The 17,208-nt window shown below is 51.4% G+C and overlaps 1 protein-coding gene across 1 annotated transcript; it reads left to right on the top strand.

The window, feature by feature from the left end:
* The first annotated feature begins 3,061 nt into the window (after positions 1–3,061).
* Positions 3,062–16,333, top strand: RAX2 (retina and anterior neural fold homeobox 2). Its single transcript, XM_030540580.1, has 3 exons — positions 3,062–3,371; positions 10,710–10,960; positions 15,890–16,333. The coding sequence occupies exons 1-3, from the start codon at positions 3,062–3,064 to the stop codon at positions 16,331–16,333; spliced, it is 1,005 nt and encodes a 334-aa protein (XP_030396440.1).
* Positions 16,334–17,208: the final 875 nt, after the last annotated feature.

Genomic DNA, 17,208 nt, shown 5'->3' with positions numbered 1-17,208 from the left:
CTTTCCTCTTTGCTTGTTGTGTGTGCAGCTAAAGCAGAGGTGCTGGGATTGTAGGGGAAATTAGAGAGCAATGCACAGCCCACCCCCTGCCATGTCCCAGCTGTGCCGTGGGACCCCACTCCCCGGTGCCTGCCCATTGCCCCAGCTCATGTTCTTCTAGGATCCTGCATCACAGGCACTTTGCCTCTTTATTCGTTGATTTTTTTACATCCATACTTTTGCTCGTCCTAGAAGCAGGCAGGCGCTAACCCCAGCCAGGGAGCGGGCGGCCCTAGAGCAGCCTGGTCCCCGGAGCCAAGAGCTGCAGCTCAGACCCTAGAGGTTCGAGGCTGGAGGCCAGGTGCTGGGGCGTTCCCAACCGAACAGGCCACCTTGGGCTTGGTGTAAAGGGAACAGGGAAACTGTCACCCAGGCAACCAGCTCTTCCCCCCCCCCCCCCCGCACACACACACACTGCACAGACACATACACAACACAGCACACAAACAAGCCCTCCCCTATACACACAGACCACACAAACGCCACACAAATACCGCACCACTTGAACACATACACTCACCACAAACTAGTACATGGTCACACAACCAATGAGCCCTACACACATACACCCAGACACACCTAGGCCCCTCACAGCCCTCCTCTGCAGACACCCCCCCCAGAGACATGCCGCCCCACAGACATGCACAGCTCCCTTCCCCCTTCCAACACGGACACCCACCCACCCCGCCCCTCAGACACACATGCACAAACAAAGAAAGAAGTCTCTGCTATGGATGGATCTAGTGGAAGGGAGACTGAAGCCAAATCCAGACTCCAAGGCCAACACCCTCCCCTCATCGCTGTGTGGGTTCATGGGCACCAGTGGGCCTCACAAGGCACAGAGGTGGAGAACATCTGTGCTCAGGGCTGTCTGCTCCCTCTTGGGACATTCACACCCCCTGAGACAAGGGGCTAACCCGGAGCCTGTTCTGACAGGGGGTTGAGTTCAGGGGTGCTGGAACAATTCATACAGTGGGGGTGCTGAGAGCCACTCAACCAAACTGTAAACCCTGTATCTGATGGAAACCGCTTCGAGCCAGGGGGTGTGGCAGCCCCCCCAGCACCCTAGTTCCAGCACCTAGGGCCAAATTCACTTGTCCAGACCCCAAGCAGGAGGACAGTGTGTCTCCAGGCTGCCCAGGGAAAGACCAGGCCCAGTGGAGAGCTGGGAGCAGCCCCTCTCCAAAGCAGAGGTGGATGTAGGGACAGGGAGGTGCTCAGAGACACCGCAGGAGGATGGTAGGTCTGGCTCCTCCAGCCCATGCAGTTGCCTGGTGCTCTGGAGGGAAGGACCCTGGTCACCTGGTCTGGGGAATGTTCCTGTCCTGGGTGCCTGGTGCTGCTACATCCTAGGGCCAGAGGGGCGGGTGATGGCAGTGGACTGTGGTTCTGACGCAGAATCCAAGGGACCAGAACGTTCCTCACTCTCCTTCTCTCTCTTCTTTCCTTGCAGATGATAAGAGCTGCACAACTGAGAAGAGGGTGAAAGAGAGACAGAGAGAGAGGACGGTGCCAGGAGGGGGGCTGGCTGCCTGCATTTGTGCCACTCACTCACTCGCCTCACCCATCCATCCGCTCACCCCAGCCGCTGACCCCACACCTCACAGACCTGCCTGGCCTGTCCATCCGCTCACCCCAGCCGCTGACCCCACACCTTACAGACCCACCTGGCCCATCCATCCACTCACCCCAGCTGCTGACCCCACACCTCACAGACCTGCCTGGCCTGTCCATCCACTCACCCCAGCCACTGACCCCACACCTCACAGACCTGCCTGGCCCGTCCATCCACTCACCCCAGCCGCTGACCCCACACCTTACAGACCCACCTGGCCCATCCATCCACTCACCCCAGCCGCTGACCCCACACCTCACAGACCTGCCTGGCCTGTCCATCCGCTCACCCCAGCCGCTGACCCCACACCTCACAGACCTGCCTGGCCTGTCCATCCGCTCACCCCAGCCGCTGACCCCACACCTTACAGACCCACCTGGCCCATCCATCCACTCACCCCAGCCGCTGACCCCACACCTCACAGACCTGCCTGGCCCGTCCATCCACTCACCCCAGCCGCTGACCCCACACCTCACAGACCTGCCTGGCCCGTTCATCCACTCACCCCAGCCGCTGACCCCACACCTTACAGACCCACCTGGCCCGTCCATCCACTCACCCCAGCCGCTGACCCCACACCTTACAGACCCACCTGGCCCATCCATCCACTCACCCCAGCCGCTGACCCCACACCTCACAGACCTGCCTGGCCTGTCCATCCGCTCACCCCAGCCGCTGACCCCACACCTCACAGACCTGCCTGGCCTGTCCATCCGCTCACCCCAGCCACTGACCCCACACCTTACAGACCCACCTGGCCCGTCCATCCACTCACCCCAGCCGCTGACCCCACACCTTACAGACCCACCTGGCCCATCCATCCGCTCACCCCAGCTGCTGACCCCACACCTCACAGACCTGCCTGGCCCATCCATCCACTCACCCCAGCTGCTGACCCCACACCTCACAGACCTGCCTGGCCCATCCATCCACTCACCCCAGCTGCTGACCCCACACCTCACAGACCTGCCTCACCTCACCCAACCATCCAGTCACCCCAACTGCTTACCCCACACCTTACAAACCCGCTTGGCTCATCCATCCACTCACCCCAGCCGCTGACCCCACACCTTACAGACCAACCTGGCCCATCCATCCGCTCACCCCAGCCGCTGACCCCACACCTTACAGACTTGCCTCGCCTCGCCCGTCCATCCACTCACCCCAGCCGCTGACCCCACACATTACAGACCAACCTGGCCCATCCATCTGCTCACCCCAGCCGCTGACCCCACACCTTACAGACTTGCCTGGCCTCGCCCGTCCATCTGCTCACCCCAGCCGCTGACCCCACACCTTACAGACCCACCTGGCCCATCCATCCACTCACCCATCCCCAGCCACCCCAGCTCCAGCCTCTCCCCTCCTCCCCAGGACGCTGCCAGCCCCAGGCTCCTGCCAGCCCGAATGCACCTGGCCTTGCAGGAGGGCCCCATGAACGTGCTGGAGGCAGGGGCCCTGCAGCAGCAGCAGCAGCAGGTGTTGCTGAAGGGCTGCGGAAGCGGCGCGGGGGGTGCAGGGCGCGTGCACAGCATCGACGTGATCCTGGGATTTAGCAGGGATCAGGACTCGCTCCTGGGCCCCCTGCAGGTGCCCGGCCTTGCGGCCAGCAAAAGCGGCGCGGCCAGCCTGGGGGACGGCAGCAGAGCGGAGCAGCCGCCGGATCCCTACAGCGCCCAGCCCCTGGGCTCGCCCCCGGAGGAGGCGGCTCTGTACGGTAAATAGGTTTGCAAGTCAAATCCAGCCGCGATCGTCCCTTCCCGGGGTCTGGGGGCACCACCGGTTCCAGGAGCCCCGGCCAAGCCCCCCGGCGGGGCGGGGGCTCTCAGGCACCTGCTCCAGGCGCTCCTGCCTCCAGCACCTCGGCAGCCCCTTCTGGGGCTCCTGGCCAGGGCAGCCCCCGAGTCGCCCCCAGCTGGGAGCTTCCTGCAGCGCCGGGCGCGGCGGCAGGTTCAGGGCAGCGAACAAGTGTCTCGCTTCCCCGGCGCGGTGCTGTGGCGCCAGCCCCTGGCTTGTGCCGTCGGGGCCGGGCGAGGCAGGGCAATCCGGCGGGGAGCCCCCGGAAAAGGGCCGTGCCCGCGGGTCGCTAGGGGTCTCCGCGGAGTCTGAGCGCGGCGCCCCGTGCGCCTCCCTCCCGGGGCTAGAACCAACTTTTCGGAGACTTTTTTTTTTCTCTCTCTCTCTCGTTTCCAAACACAAACGGCCCAGTTCTGCGGCGGCCCGGCCCGGCCTGGCCCGGCTCGGCCCGGCCCGGCCCGGGGTTGGCCCGCAGCAATGACAATTGACGGTAATTAATAGCAGCCTCTGAAGCTTTGACCCCCTTGAAATCCCAGCGCTCCCGGCGCGTTCCGCAGCCCGATCCGGGGAGAGCCGCTGGCTGCCTTCCGAGTCCGCCCCCAGGTGCTGCGGGTCCAAGCCGGCCGGGGGGGGGTCTGTTTGCCGGCTTGGGTCGGGTCTGGGTCGCCCCAGGCCAGCCCGGGGTCCCTCCGCGGAGTTTGGAGAGAGAAGCGGGGCTCGGCTCCGAGTTGCCCCCGGGAACGGAGCGGGTTTTGACACGCGGGGTGCCCGGGGGACGAGCCGCTGGCCGAGGAATGGGGCGCAGCAGATGCGCTTTAGGGCCGGGCCCCGGGGGGACCCCCAGGGACCGTGCGGGCTGCACAGCCCGGCTTGGCGGGGAGCGGGGAGCCCCTTTCAGCGGCGCTGGGGGCTCGGGGATGAGCGCTCGGCTCCCTGAGAGCCGTCGGGCCGGTCGTTGGGGGGCGGTGGGGGACCCTGGGGCCCCCGGGCCTCGCGGTGCCAGCTCGGGGCCCCGGCAGCCTGGCGAGTCGGGCGCTGGACGCTTTGCAACTTTTCTTCCTTTCTCCTCGCCAGCCCCTGCCAAGCAGAGACGGGGCGGGAGGCGGGCGGTCAGCTCCCGGGCATGCATCGGGGGCGCTGAGCGGCGCCGCTCGCTCCCCGGCTGCAGAGGGACAGGCCGGCCCGGGGCATCCTCCAGACCCGCTGGTCATCTGAGCAGCGGCTGGACAATGAATGAATAACAAAGAGCCCCCCCCCCAGAGCTCTCCGGGCAGAGCCCCCCAGAGAAACAGGCACAAAGTCTATTCTGCCTGGACCAGCGCATGTGGATCCCAGTAGGAACAGATCAGAGGCAGAAAGGGGCCTTAAAAACAGTGTTCACGTATCCGAGAGAAATTCATAAGAACATTTAACTAACTAAGAGACACCTCTGTATACATGTGAGTGTGTGTATACACAGGTGTCTGTATATGTCTAACTACATATGTGTATCTATGTAAATATCTGTATACTGGACCATGCATAGATGGATCATCTTCCATCCATCCCCAGACACCCCCTAGCTAGCTACACACAAACATAGGAAGAGAGATCTGTTATTTATGGAATCTTATTTCATTATCAGAGGGGTAGCCGTGTTGGTCTGGATCAGTAAAAAACGACAAAGAGTCCTGTGGCACCTTAGAGACCAGGGGTAGGCAACCTATGGGACACATGCCGAAGGCGGCACGAGAGCTGATTTTCAGTGGCACTCACACTGCCTGGGTCCTGGCCACCGTTCCGGGGGGCTCTGCATTTTAATTTAATTTTAAATGAAGCATCTTAAGCATTTAAAAAACCTTATTTACTTTACATACAACAATAGTTTAGTTCTATATTATAGACTTATAGAAAGAGACCTTCTAAAAACGTTAAAATGTGTTACTGGTACGCGAAACTTTAAACCAGAGTGAATAAATGAAGACTGGGCACAGCACTTCTGAAAGGTTGCCGACCCCTGTTATAGACTAACAGACGTATTGGAGCATAAGCTTTCATGGGTGAATAGTGGGTAAACAGGTGAGTATTCACCCACGAAAGCTCATGCCCCAATACGTCTGTTAGTCTATAAGGTGCCACAGGACTCTTTTGTCGCTTTTTCTTTAATTAGTTGCTTAATTTAATTTCCTTTTTAATTTCTTCAAACACACACATGTGACTATATTATAGAGGTGTCTATAGGTGTGTACTTATGTAATGTACACACACATCTATACAGTGGGATCTTTCATTTAGTTATTTATTTAGATTTAGTTACTTAATGTAATTTCCTTTTTGATTTCTTTAGACTCACACATGGGTGTATTTGTGAGTGTGCGTGTGTATGTGAGGCACACCGCACACTCCAGTACATCATTATCCCAGCGAGATCTGATCACATTTCCCTTTGAAGAAATATCCTGGGATTATGTATTTTCGTTTTATTTAAATGTTTGTATTAGATCCCTCCCGATGGAACGGGGCTGGTAATCCTTATCAAATGCTGCAGAAAGATTTCAGATACACTGGATAAAAAGCTTAAAGACGAAATGTTCCTAGGTTTGAAAATGCTTATAAACACTCAGGGGGGAAAAGGTCATTAGCCAGAAACAGGGGGTGGGGGCAGAGAGGTAAAGAAACCATGTACTTTTGGGGGAAACTTATTTTTACAGCCATGTTGATGGGCCTGTTATTCCCTCTGCTGTTTTCTCTCTGTTTGTTTTGTAGTTAAAGGGTATCCCCTTCCTTCAGACCTGCCAAATCACAGTGCTGGGGTGCGGGGAGCTAGAGGAGTCTCTAGCTTTTCTACCACTGGTTTCTGCAGTTATTTGCACTTTTATGTCACAGAATTTCAAGTGCCATATTATCTCCAGCAAGTAAAGATTGTCCAGATCTACATTAATATTTTAAAAGAGAAACATTAAAAATAAAAAAAAATTGAGCAGGTTAAATCTCAGTTTATATTTGTGATTTTTTTCACTGTATAGTGGATTTTTCTTTTTAAAAAATCTTTAGCCTATTTTCATTGCATCTCTGAAATGTGGATTTTACTGGTCAGACAACTGCGTGTCTTTTTTTAAGATAGCTTCAGAGATTAGCTATGGGAATTTCATTATTGTCTTCAGTATCAGAAGGGGAGCCGTGTTACTGTGTAGCCACAGAAACAACAGGCAGTCCGGTGGCACCTTCAAAACTAACATATATTTGGGCATAAGTTTTCGTGGGTAAAAAAAAGATGCCACTGGACTCCTCATTATTTTCTTAGGTGATCTGTATTGAATGGACAAATATATTGTCACAAGACATTACAAGAGAATTTTTACTTTGCTCTGCTAAGTCAGGTAATAAAAGAAAGAAAAAAGAAAACTATTTAAACAGAAAGAATTAAAAATCCCAGGCTGATTGTGATTTATAGCCATATTAAATTAAAGTTTGAATTAATTCACATGGCAGGTGGTTTATTAATTTGAGCTTTCATATGAAACTTATTTTTAAATTTTGTTTTTCATATAATTTTTTTCCATTCTTGACAGGACACTAAATTGTGGAAGCTTATTTTTAATACACGTATAATCAATAGCTTTCACAAATAATTTAATAATCACCCATGTAAAATAGATAGATAGATAGATTCTAACTATCTATCTATCTGCATTATATATATAATCTTCAGAACCTGGGGAAAAATCCGTGAAGTTCCATTGAAGTCCATCTGATTTACCCCAGATGAGAGTATACTTTACTCATGAACTGGACAGTGCTTTCGCAAACCCTGCCTGTGTTATGAAAATCTGCACTCCATTGATGTAATTCCACTGCTGTAATTCCAACCCAGTGGAATTACACCACCATAGTTTATTCTGATGACAGACCAAAATAGTTATACTGGTGCAAATTTCCTTCACGTAGGCAGGGTCATAGACAGTGAAACAAAATGCCTTTGGTATTGGTGATTACTCACAGACACACACTGAAGCTCCCTTGCTCCATACTAGATTGGGCTAGATCCTGCAGTCTTTGCACAGCCAAAGCTCCCCCTGCAGTCAGGCAGGGATCAGAAATAGTCATCAACCTGGCTTTTTGTCTCACTGATGTTTAAACAAAGAGTAAGTGTGCAAATCTACCTATGGGTGTATTCTCGTTGGGGTCACTGCACTGTATCCATTAGGTTCTGACTGTTTATATGCACAGAGGCACCTAAGCAGATCCTCAATCAGCTTCACTGGAGTCATGCTGATTTACACCAGCTGATGATCTGGCTCACTGGCTCTGTTTAATGCTGATGCGGGTTGGGCTTTGAAGTCAGAGGGAGCAGACCATCATTCAATATGGAATGGAGTGTATGCTCCTAAAATTTGCATGGGACAAGAAGTGGGGAGGGTTGCAAGCACTTTGGAGGACAGGATTAGAATTCAGAATGACTTGTCAAATTGGTCTGAAATCAACAAGCTGAAATTCAGTAACGATTAGTGCAAAGTACCATACCCAAGAGAGAAAAAAATCAAATGCACAGCTACAAACTGGGGAAGAACTGGCTAGGCTTCGTACTACTGAAAAGTATTGGGGGGTTAGAGTGGATCCCAAATTGAATATGAGTCAGCAATGTGATGCAACTGCGAGAAAGGCTAATATCATTCTGGGGTGTATTAACAGGGAAGACACCGGAGGTACTTGTCCTGCTCTACTCTGCACTCAGACTACTGGGCAGCACTTTAAGAAAGATGGAACAAATTGCAGAGTCCAGAGGAGAGCAACAAACATGATAAAAGGTTTAACAAACCTGAGCTATGAGAAAAAGTTAAAAAACTGGACATGTTTAGTCTTGAGAAAAGAAGACTGGGCAGCAGAGAGTTTGTTATCGAGAGGGCGGGGACCACGTGTTCTCCATGTCCTCTGAAGGGAGGATAAGAAGTAATGGGCCTGGACTGCAGCAAGGGAGACTAGGGTTAGATATTAGGAAAAACTTTCTGAGGCTAGTGAATCTCTGGAACAGTTTTCCCAGGGGGGCTGTGGAATCCCTGTCACTGGAGGGTTTTAAGAACAGGCTGGACAGACACCTGTCAGGGAGGGTCTAGGTTTAACTGGTCCTGTCTCAGCTCAGGGGGCGGGACTGGATGACCCTTCCAGCCCTGAATTCCTGTGAGACAGGCTCTTTCCTCTAGATCACCCAGGGTCTGAATCAGATCTCATTAAAGTCAGTATTTCTCCTCCAGTTTAATGGAACTGGCTCAGGCAGCCTTGTCCAGCCATCCTCTCTCAGGCTGGGGAGCACTGCTGTTTGAAAGGACCACATGCCATGGGGATGTCTTCATGGCTCTAGTTTGAACATGTCCAGGTTCTCTTGCAAGGGGCTTTGGTGCCCAGTTGCTGTGATGCTGCAGTGCTGCCGGGAGGGTGCCTTGCCCCCTTGTGCACACGCAAACCCAAATCCAAATCCTGTTGAAGCTAATGGCAAAACTCCCTTTGACTACAAGGGAATTTGGATTTTGCGGGTAATAAGTATCTGGCGTCTCCTGGGAAGCTCCCGGACCAGAGGTCACATGCTCTCTCTTATCCTCTTCCTGCATGTGAATCATGTTACTTAGCTGCTTTTGTTGGACAATCTCAAAGTGCTTCACTATGGGGGAGCTTATTTTACAGATGAAGGAAACTGAGGCACTGAGAGGGGATGAGATGTGTCCAAGGGGGCACATGGCCAATCAGTAGCAGAGCCAGGACTAGAACCCAAGGTGCTCCAAGCCAAGGCAAGCCCCTTGCTCTCCCCACTAGACAATGCTGCAAGTCCTGCAGCCTACTCTTGTGGTTTGAGTAACATCACAATGAGCGGCTGTGGGACCCACTCTGATGTCAGAAGTGGAGCGTTGTGACTTTGTATAGGGAATAAGCAGCAGGAGCAGGTCAACTCTTAAGGGAATGAACAACCTGCTTCCTTGGAGGAGTATCCATCTATCTGTCTGTCCGGGGACCAGCTTCACAGTGCACGCTGGTTGCTTTGACCACTCTGGTGACACAAAGAGGCTGAAATGCCAGGTTTATGGCTGCTCTGTGGTGCTGAAGGCACAAAGCAGCCAGGAGGTACTGGGTTATCTGGCCTTCATTGCTGATTCCCCTCTCCTAGTGCTGTTTCAATGCCAAGAGGCCCTTGTGAGTGAGGGTTGGAGACGTTTTGGAAAATCAGAGCTGCTTCGAACCTGAACATTTCCCGTGAGATCTTGGCAGCGTCTCAGGGGAGTGGAAGGGAATAGCCAGGAAAGGATGAATAAGGGTGAAGTGCTCAGAGGGCTGGACCGTGTTGTGCCATGAATCTCTACTGGGCTCACAAATGAAGCAGGAGGGATCTGGGAAGGTATCCAAGGAACAGGCAACAGTGGCCTGAAGTGTGTTGACGAGTCTGTAGGAAGGGCTGTGTCCAGTACTGAGGAGGAATCCTGCATTTTAGTTCACTGTGGTACTGTTTGCAAGGGCAAGAGGGTTAGCTCTTCTGTCCAGGGGGATAACTGCTTCACTTCCCCCAGGCAGTTTCATTTAGGGCCTGTCTGCATGCAGGCCTTGTACCGATGCAGTAATACCAGTACAAAGCTTATTCTCAGACCTGCAGTTCCTAACCGGTATACAGAGGAACCTCAGCGTTCCGAACGCCTCGGAAATGGAGGATGTTCCTAACTCTGAAAAGTTCAGAACCCTGAGCAAAACGTCATGGTTGTTTTTAAAAGTTTACAACTGAACATTGACTTAATACAGCTTTGAAACTTTACTATGCAGAAGAAAAACGCTGCTTTCCCTTTATTTTGTGAGTTGTTTACATTTAACATACTGTATTTGCTTTTGTGTGTGTGTGTCTCTGCTGCTGCCTGATTGCATAATTGCGCTTCTAAATGAGGTGCGTGGTTGACTGGTCTGTTCGTAACTCTGATGTTCGTAACTCTGAGGCGCTAGTGTATTTAAATCAGTACAAACACTCTGTGCAGGCTGATTCTTCCTCACTTACTGGCCTGAAACTGTTGTGCAGTGCCGCTATGCACTTTAAACAGCTGTCACCTTCCACGCCAGAGGTGGCAGGTAAATTGATCCCTAGGTTTAGTTTTCAGCTTAACAGTTGCTACTTAATAGTCATTCTTAAGTTGCTCCTGCTGCAGCTGTAGTGTGACAGAGGGACCTGTCTGGGTCCCTCTGGTGAGCGGCGAGGCTGCTGTTCCCTGCCCAGCTCCAATCTAACCCCCAATTACTGTCCCCTCTGCAGAAGCCAACATGTTCCTAAATAAATGTGAGGGAGAGCTGAGTGAGCTGCGGAAGAGCATAGACAGTGAGGGCACCACGCCGGACAACACAGAGGAGGAGCAGCCCAAGAAGAAACATCGCAGGAACCGCACAACCTTCACCACCTACCAGCTGCATGAGCTGGAGAGGGCCTTTGAGAAGTCCCACTACCCAGACGTCTACAGCCGGGAGGAGCTGGCCATGAAAGTCAATCTGCCGGAAGTCAGAGTGCAGGTGAGGAAGGCCAGACGAGCCTGTTACTCCTGGGCACCAGGTGTGTGCAGGAGCCTTTCACCGGTAGGCCACTGGTTAAGTCCAGCTCCGTTAAATGTGGAACATGAGTCAACAATGTGATGCAGCTGCAAGAAAGGCTAATACCAGCCTGGGGTGTATTAACAGGAGTGTGATGTGTGAGACACAGGAAATACCTGTCTCACTTGTCTCAGCACTGGGGAGGCCTCAGCGGAAGTATGGTGTCCAGTTCTGGTGCCTCACATTAGGAAAGGTATGGACAAATTAAAGAGAGTCCAGAGGAGAGCTACAAAAATGAGAAAAGGTTTAGAAAACCTGGCCTGTGAGGAAATTTAAAAAACCTGGGCCCGTTTAGACTTGAGAACAGAAGATTGAGGGGGGACCTGATAGTCTTCAAATATGTTAAGGGCTGTTAGAGAGAGGGAGAGGATCATTTGTTTCCCATGTTCACTGAAGGTAGGACAAGAAGTAATGGGCCTAATCTGAAGCAAGGGAGATTTAGGTTAGATATGAGGAGAAACTCTCTAACCCTGAGGCTCAGGAAGGTCTGGAACAGGCTTCCCAGAGAGGTTGTGGAATCCCCATCATTGGAGGGTTTTAAGAACAAGTTGGACAAACCTCTGTCTGGGATGGTCGAGGCAGGGGTGGCCGAACCATGGCAGAGATCCCCACGTTCCCCCCATTCTCCACCTACCAGACATGTGGGGCGAGCTTGGGACCTCTGTCTTGCAGTGAGGTAGTTGGATAGGGACTTCTTGAGGACTTGCAGGTCCTGGAGGTTAGGGCAATCTCTGCCCAGTGATGAGACCGGGAGACTGGATACTTCTTCCAGCAGCTCTGCCATGGAGTGAAGTGAAATCCAGGAAATCCCCAGGCTGCCTTGGGATGAGATCTTGCCTGGGATCGCCCTGCAGGGCTGAGAAATTCTTGAAGACAAAATACAATCTAAGGGATAGAGCCCTGGACTGGGACTCCAGAGACTCAGCTTCTCCTCCTGGCTTTGCCACTAGCATACTGAGTGACTAGGGGCAAATCACATTCCCAATTTGTGCTTCAGTTTCCCCATTTGTAAAAATGGGAGTAATGATACGTCCTTCCTTGCTGAAGCACTTAGAGATCTGTGGTGACAAGTGCTGTAAAAAAACCAGGTATCATCAGTCTTCTTATTAAAAACAGGGGAAAGGATTGCATGAAAAAAATTCAAATTTCCACCCTGTGTCCATTGCGTGGGGCTCCAGTTTCATGTGAAATTCATCAAAATACTTTTCGTCAATTTTTTTCACAGGAATGTTATCAATATTTTAGTTTATTGAAAGCCATGATTCCTTACTGAAAATTAGATTCTTGGTAATGAAACAGGTCGATAGCGACTTTGAAAATGATTTGGATACAAACTGCCATTAAAACTTTTAATGGAAAATTTCATGAAAATGAGAAAATTTCAGTCAGGCCGGCAATTTTCTTGTTAAAAGTTTAATTTTATTTTTAAAAGTCCATTTTCAACAACAACAACAACAACAACAAAACTTGTATGCAAAAAATTTCAACCAGTTCTGAAAATGATGCCTTCATGTTAAATGTCTCACAAAGCCTTTTTGCAGACTTAACAAACCACAGATACTAGAATGACTCTGGCCACCACTGAAATGCAGCCAGCTCTGGGGTGAAACACAGAAGCAGCTATTTTGCATCACACAGCAACGCTGCAGGGGAGCTTAGGACAGAAAGTGAAGAAGTGTATTAAATCCCATTGAAACTGCATTTTAGGAAGCAGTCTGGAATTTAGGCCAGGCACGGGAGAAACCCCTTTGCAGGAGAAACCCCAAGGGGTCTTGCAGGACCACGTGTGGTCAGGAGTCAGGACTATAGTTTCCAGGATCTGGCTCATCTGTTTGAATGGGCTCTGAGCTGGGCCACAGTCCCACATTAAATTGAGCCGGGGTTCATTGCCTTGCTTGCTGTCTCTAGCAGACCAGCATGTGTGGGAGAGGGAGAAGAGGAGAGACCTGGTGCTCAGGCCTTCATCACCCCCTGCGGCTTGACTCTCAGAGTGGCACTGGGCCTTGCACCAGGCCTGAGGGTGGCTACACGCATGGCCCCTGTTGGCTACAGCACTACAAAGCCACCAGTAGGTGGAAGGAGGAATTAATGTGCAGGGAGAGGGTGACCAGTCAGAGAGAGGGGGATGTCCAGGGGATCCATAGCTATCTGGAACTTCACAGCAGATCCCGCTGCTCCATAAGCTCAGGCCTCTAACACCTAAAGGAGGATCTCCATGAGCTCTTAGCAGTACAGACCCTATGACCCACAGCTGAGCAGTTCCTGTTCTTTCTAATAAGAGGTAGTGGTATGCACGCACGCACATATACACACACCAGCCAGGTCTTTACAGTATCCCTGGGGCCCGCCCCCAGACCAAGTCCATATAAATGAAACACAAGGGCAGCATTTTGTTTTTATCAGTAGATCTTTGTCATAATCTCTGTGGAAACAAGTGATTGTCTTGTAAAACACAGGGCAGAAACAGGAGTTTCGGTCAATGTTTGTTCATTCCCCACAAACTCTAGCAATGGGTAGGGTGGGAATGAGGGGATCGACTAGCTCCTTGTTACTTTGGAAACCATCCTGAGTAATTAAACAAGAACATCAGTTAGAAGGCAATTAACTGCATGCTAGACATGGTTAGCTGTATATTTCATGGCACCTTCTAAAGGATTAACAGACATATTAATAAGCATGTTCATCCAATTAAGTTTAAACCCAGCACCAGTGGCCTCCATGCTGGGGGATAAGATATTTTGGTATTTGATACTGATACGATTGGCAGGATTTCTAATTAAAATGCACAGACAAATTCTGTTGATTCGCTCAAAAGACCAGGCAGCCCACTGCCGACCTGCGAGTGGTGTAAATTACCAGGACCTATTTTAAAAAAAAAGACAAGGGTGGCGCATTTTTAGTGTATGCAGTTCATTGATTTTGATAACTGATGTTCATATTTCATTAGATATGACAAGACTTCATAGTATAGGAGCACCAACACTACAGCATCATGTAAGACAGTATAATAGCATGTACATACATAATGCATACATATAAGACAGTATAATAGCACGTACACAGCATCTTTTCATCCAGTGATTTCACTGGTGGCTGAGTCCTGGGGGCTCAGTTGCCAAGCAGGTGTAGGCTGGGTAGCTAGAGACTGTGGGGGCTGATTCTCAGCTGGTGAGCGTCATATGAACATAAGAACGGCCTTACTGGGTCAGACCAAAGGTCCAGCTAGACCAGGATCCTGTCTTCCGGCAGTGGCCAATGCCAGGTGCCCCAGAGGGAGTTAACAGAACAGGGAATCATAATTACCATTTAAACTAGTTGAAGATCTGCCCCTGGAATGGTCGCTGACTAGAAACAGGAAGTGGAGCAGGCCGCTCCAAGCTGATTGAAATAAAAACTGGAAACATTTCTGGCAGCGCCTTGGTATTGATCAACCCGAAGTGTTACTAGCAGCACTTTTAAAACACACTGATCTCGGCTGTAACTGAACTGAAAGCACTAGGAATGAGTTAGGCCCAGGAGTTTTAACTAGGGTTGTTGCCAACTTGACAATATTTAAAAACTGGACACTCCATCAGGAGTGCAGGCACCTCCCCTGCCCCTCCTCTTCCCCCTCACCCTCGCCCCTGCCCCACTTCTTCGGTCAGCAGTGCCCAGCCTTTCATGGGGGAAAGACAGATGGGATGGTGGGGAGGGTCAATGAAAGGCAATAGCGGGGAGGGGGTTTCTAAGGGGTGACTTGATCCTGATCTATAAGTACCTACATGAGGAGAAGATCTCTAATAATAGGGGGCTTGTTAATCTGTCAGACAAAGGCAAACCATGATCCAGTGCCTGGAAGTTGAAGTGAGACAAACTCAGGCTAGAAAGAAGGTGCTAATTTTTGACAGGAAGCAACCAACCTAGGGATGTGGTGGAATTTCCATCACTTGGAGTCTTTAAATCAAGACTGGACACCTCTTTCTTAAAGATCTGCTCTAGCTCAACAACAAGATACTGGCTTGATGCAGGAATCACTGGGTGAGTTTTTCTGACCTGTGACATGCAGGAGGTCAGACTAGATGTTCACAATGATTCCTTCTGGCCTTCAAATCAATGACTCTGTGATTTAAACTAGAGGAGTTACCCTGAGACACTCCCCAACCCCAAGGAAGAATAACTGGCTCTGAGCAGTAGCTTTGGGAAAAAGAATCTTTTCCTGACTGTCCAAATGGCCCTTTCACTGACTACCTCTATTTTTCCTCTCTAGTTCACATCACTCCACATCATGTTTTTTCCTTCTCTCTGCTACTTATTATTTAACTCCACAAAGTGCTTTGGGGGCAGGTTTGCAGGGAAGTTGCTATGCTGGATTGTGTGGCATTGTATTAAATCATCCGAGAGTGACTTCCCAAACGAGGGGCCAGATCCTCACTCAGGAGTTAAAAAATCAAAAAGCGTTTGGCCTGCCTAAAGACGTCAGGATTTTATACCCAGCAAATGTAACAGTATTAATGTGTGGGTGGTCACAGAAACATCACTCAGAATTGCCAGGTTCTGGTGCTGCTTGGGTATTAAGTATGGGAAAGAATTGGCTGGTGTGTATGTGTTAGCTCTGCCTTCCACTGGTGGAATCAGAACTGCTCAGCCGGGTGGCCTAAGCCCTATACTGCAGGATTCTCCTTTAGTTCAGGTAGTAGAAAGGCTGGTTTGGGGGCAGGAGACTCTGAGTTCTCTCCTCACTGCAGCCACAGAGTCCAGGTGGCTGTTGTAGACAGGCGTCCGACAGTCCTAGGCTTCAGTGTGGAATGTTGATGGCATCTGGCGGGCTAGGACTGGGTGCAGTTAGTCACACTCCAGCTTTTCCTCTTGCAGGTGTGGTTTCAGAACAGACGCGCCAAGTGGAGGCGGCAAGAGAAAATGGAAGCCAGTTCGATGAAACTCCATGATACCCCCATGTTGTCCTTCAACAGGCCCCCAATGACCGCCAATGTCGGGCCCATGAGCAACTCCTTGCCTCTGGACCCTTGGCTGACTTCCTCCATCTCCAGTGCTACCACGGTCCACAGCATCCCAGGTTTCATGGGGCCCACCCAAGCCCTGCAGCCTGCCTACGCCGGCCACTCCTTCCTGAACACTGCGCCTCCCATGGCTCAGCCCATGCAGCCCATGGCACCCACGCCGTACCAGTGCGCCACCCCCTTTGTGGACAAGTACCCTCTGGAAGACGTCGACCAGAGGAGCTCCAGCATCGCGTCCCTACGGATGAAAGCCAAGGAGCATATTCAGACCATTGATAAAACCTGGCAGCCTATTTGATTAATGATGCCCCCTCCTTACCCTTCTGCAATTTTCCAATCTCCTGCTCCCATCAGGCTGGCTACTCTGCATCCTGGGTTGCTCAGAACAGATGTTGGATGTTGGTGTTTCCCTAGGGGGACTGCCAGGCCTCCCCATGCAGAACCCTGTCTGGCTGCTACCAAACTTCCCAAGCCAGAGCTCAGCGCAGAGAGGCAGGGCAGGAATCCTCCCCCCACACCTACGTGTTAGAAGGGTCTCAGGGTTGAACTGATTGGCATCATGAGCAAGGAAGCAGAAGTGGACACTAGTGAATGGGTGACGTGGCCGAGACCTTGCGTAAAGGAGACGAGTTTCCAAGAGCAACTACCGAGACCGTCAGAGCCAGCCCAGCTCCGCAAAACCAAAGGGACAGTTCAATGTGTGGTTTGTATTTCCTTTGTTTTGTTTTCAACCACAGAGAGCCAGATCCGCAGCTGGTGGCAATCACTGGCGTTGCGGCAATTTGCACCAGGTGAGGGACTGGCCCTGGTTCATCTTTCCCTAGGTAAGACACCCTTCCAGAATATCCCTGCAGGGTCGGCACATGGCAGAGGTGAGAGCAGGCAGGGGCAGCTCTCGGGCCTGTCAGACATGTCAGACTAGGTGATCGCCATGGTCCCACCTTAGCATCTATGAGACTCCGTGCCTCCAGAGCCCTGTCTCTCACTCCTGGGAGTGGGGCGAACACCCCCCCACACCCCGAACCTGTGGCTGGCCCAACAAATTGGCCAGGTCCCCTGCACTTACACCTGGACTCTTGCATAAACCTCTTGTCAGTTCAAGCCCACTGTCCTCCAGCAGCCTGTAGCAACCTTCCCTGGACTTGAGGAATCATCTCCGGCTTCTCTTCCTTC

Source organism: Gopherus evgoodei, chromosome 22 (assembly GCF_007399415.2).
Source record: "Gopherus evgoodei ecotype Sinaloan lineage chromosome 22, rGopEvg1_v1.p, whole genome shotgun sequence".
Taxonomy (NCBI): domain Eukaryota; kingdom Metazoa; phylum Chordata; order Testudines; family Testudinidae; genus Gopherus; species Gopherus evgoodei.
Note: the sequence above shows the minus strand (reverse complement) of the source record. Positions and strands in the feature narration are given on the sequence as shown.

Bases quoted from the DNA above. Each gene is read 5' to 3' on its own strand.
- RAX2 (XM_030540580.1), top strand. From the start codon at position 3,062: ATGCACCTGGCCTTGCAGGAGGGCCCCATGAACGTGCTGGAGGCAGGG. The intron at 3,372-10,709 runs GTAAATAGGTTT...TCCCCTCTGCAG, and splicing joins GGAGGAGGCGGCTCTGTACG to AAGCCAACATGTTCCTAAAT. The intron at 10,961-15,889 runs GTGAGGAAGGCC...TTCCTCTTGCAG, and splicing joins TGCCGGAAGTCAGAGTGCAG to GTGTGGTTTCAGAACAGACG.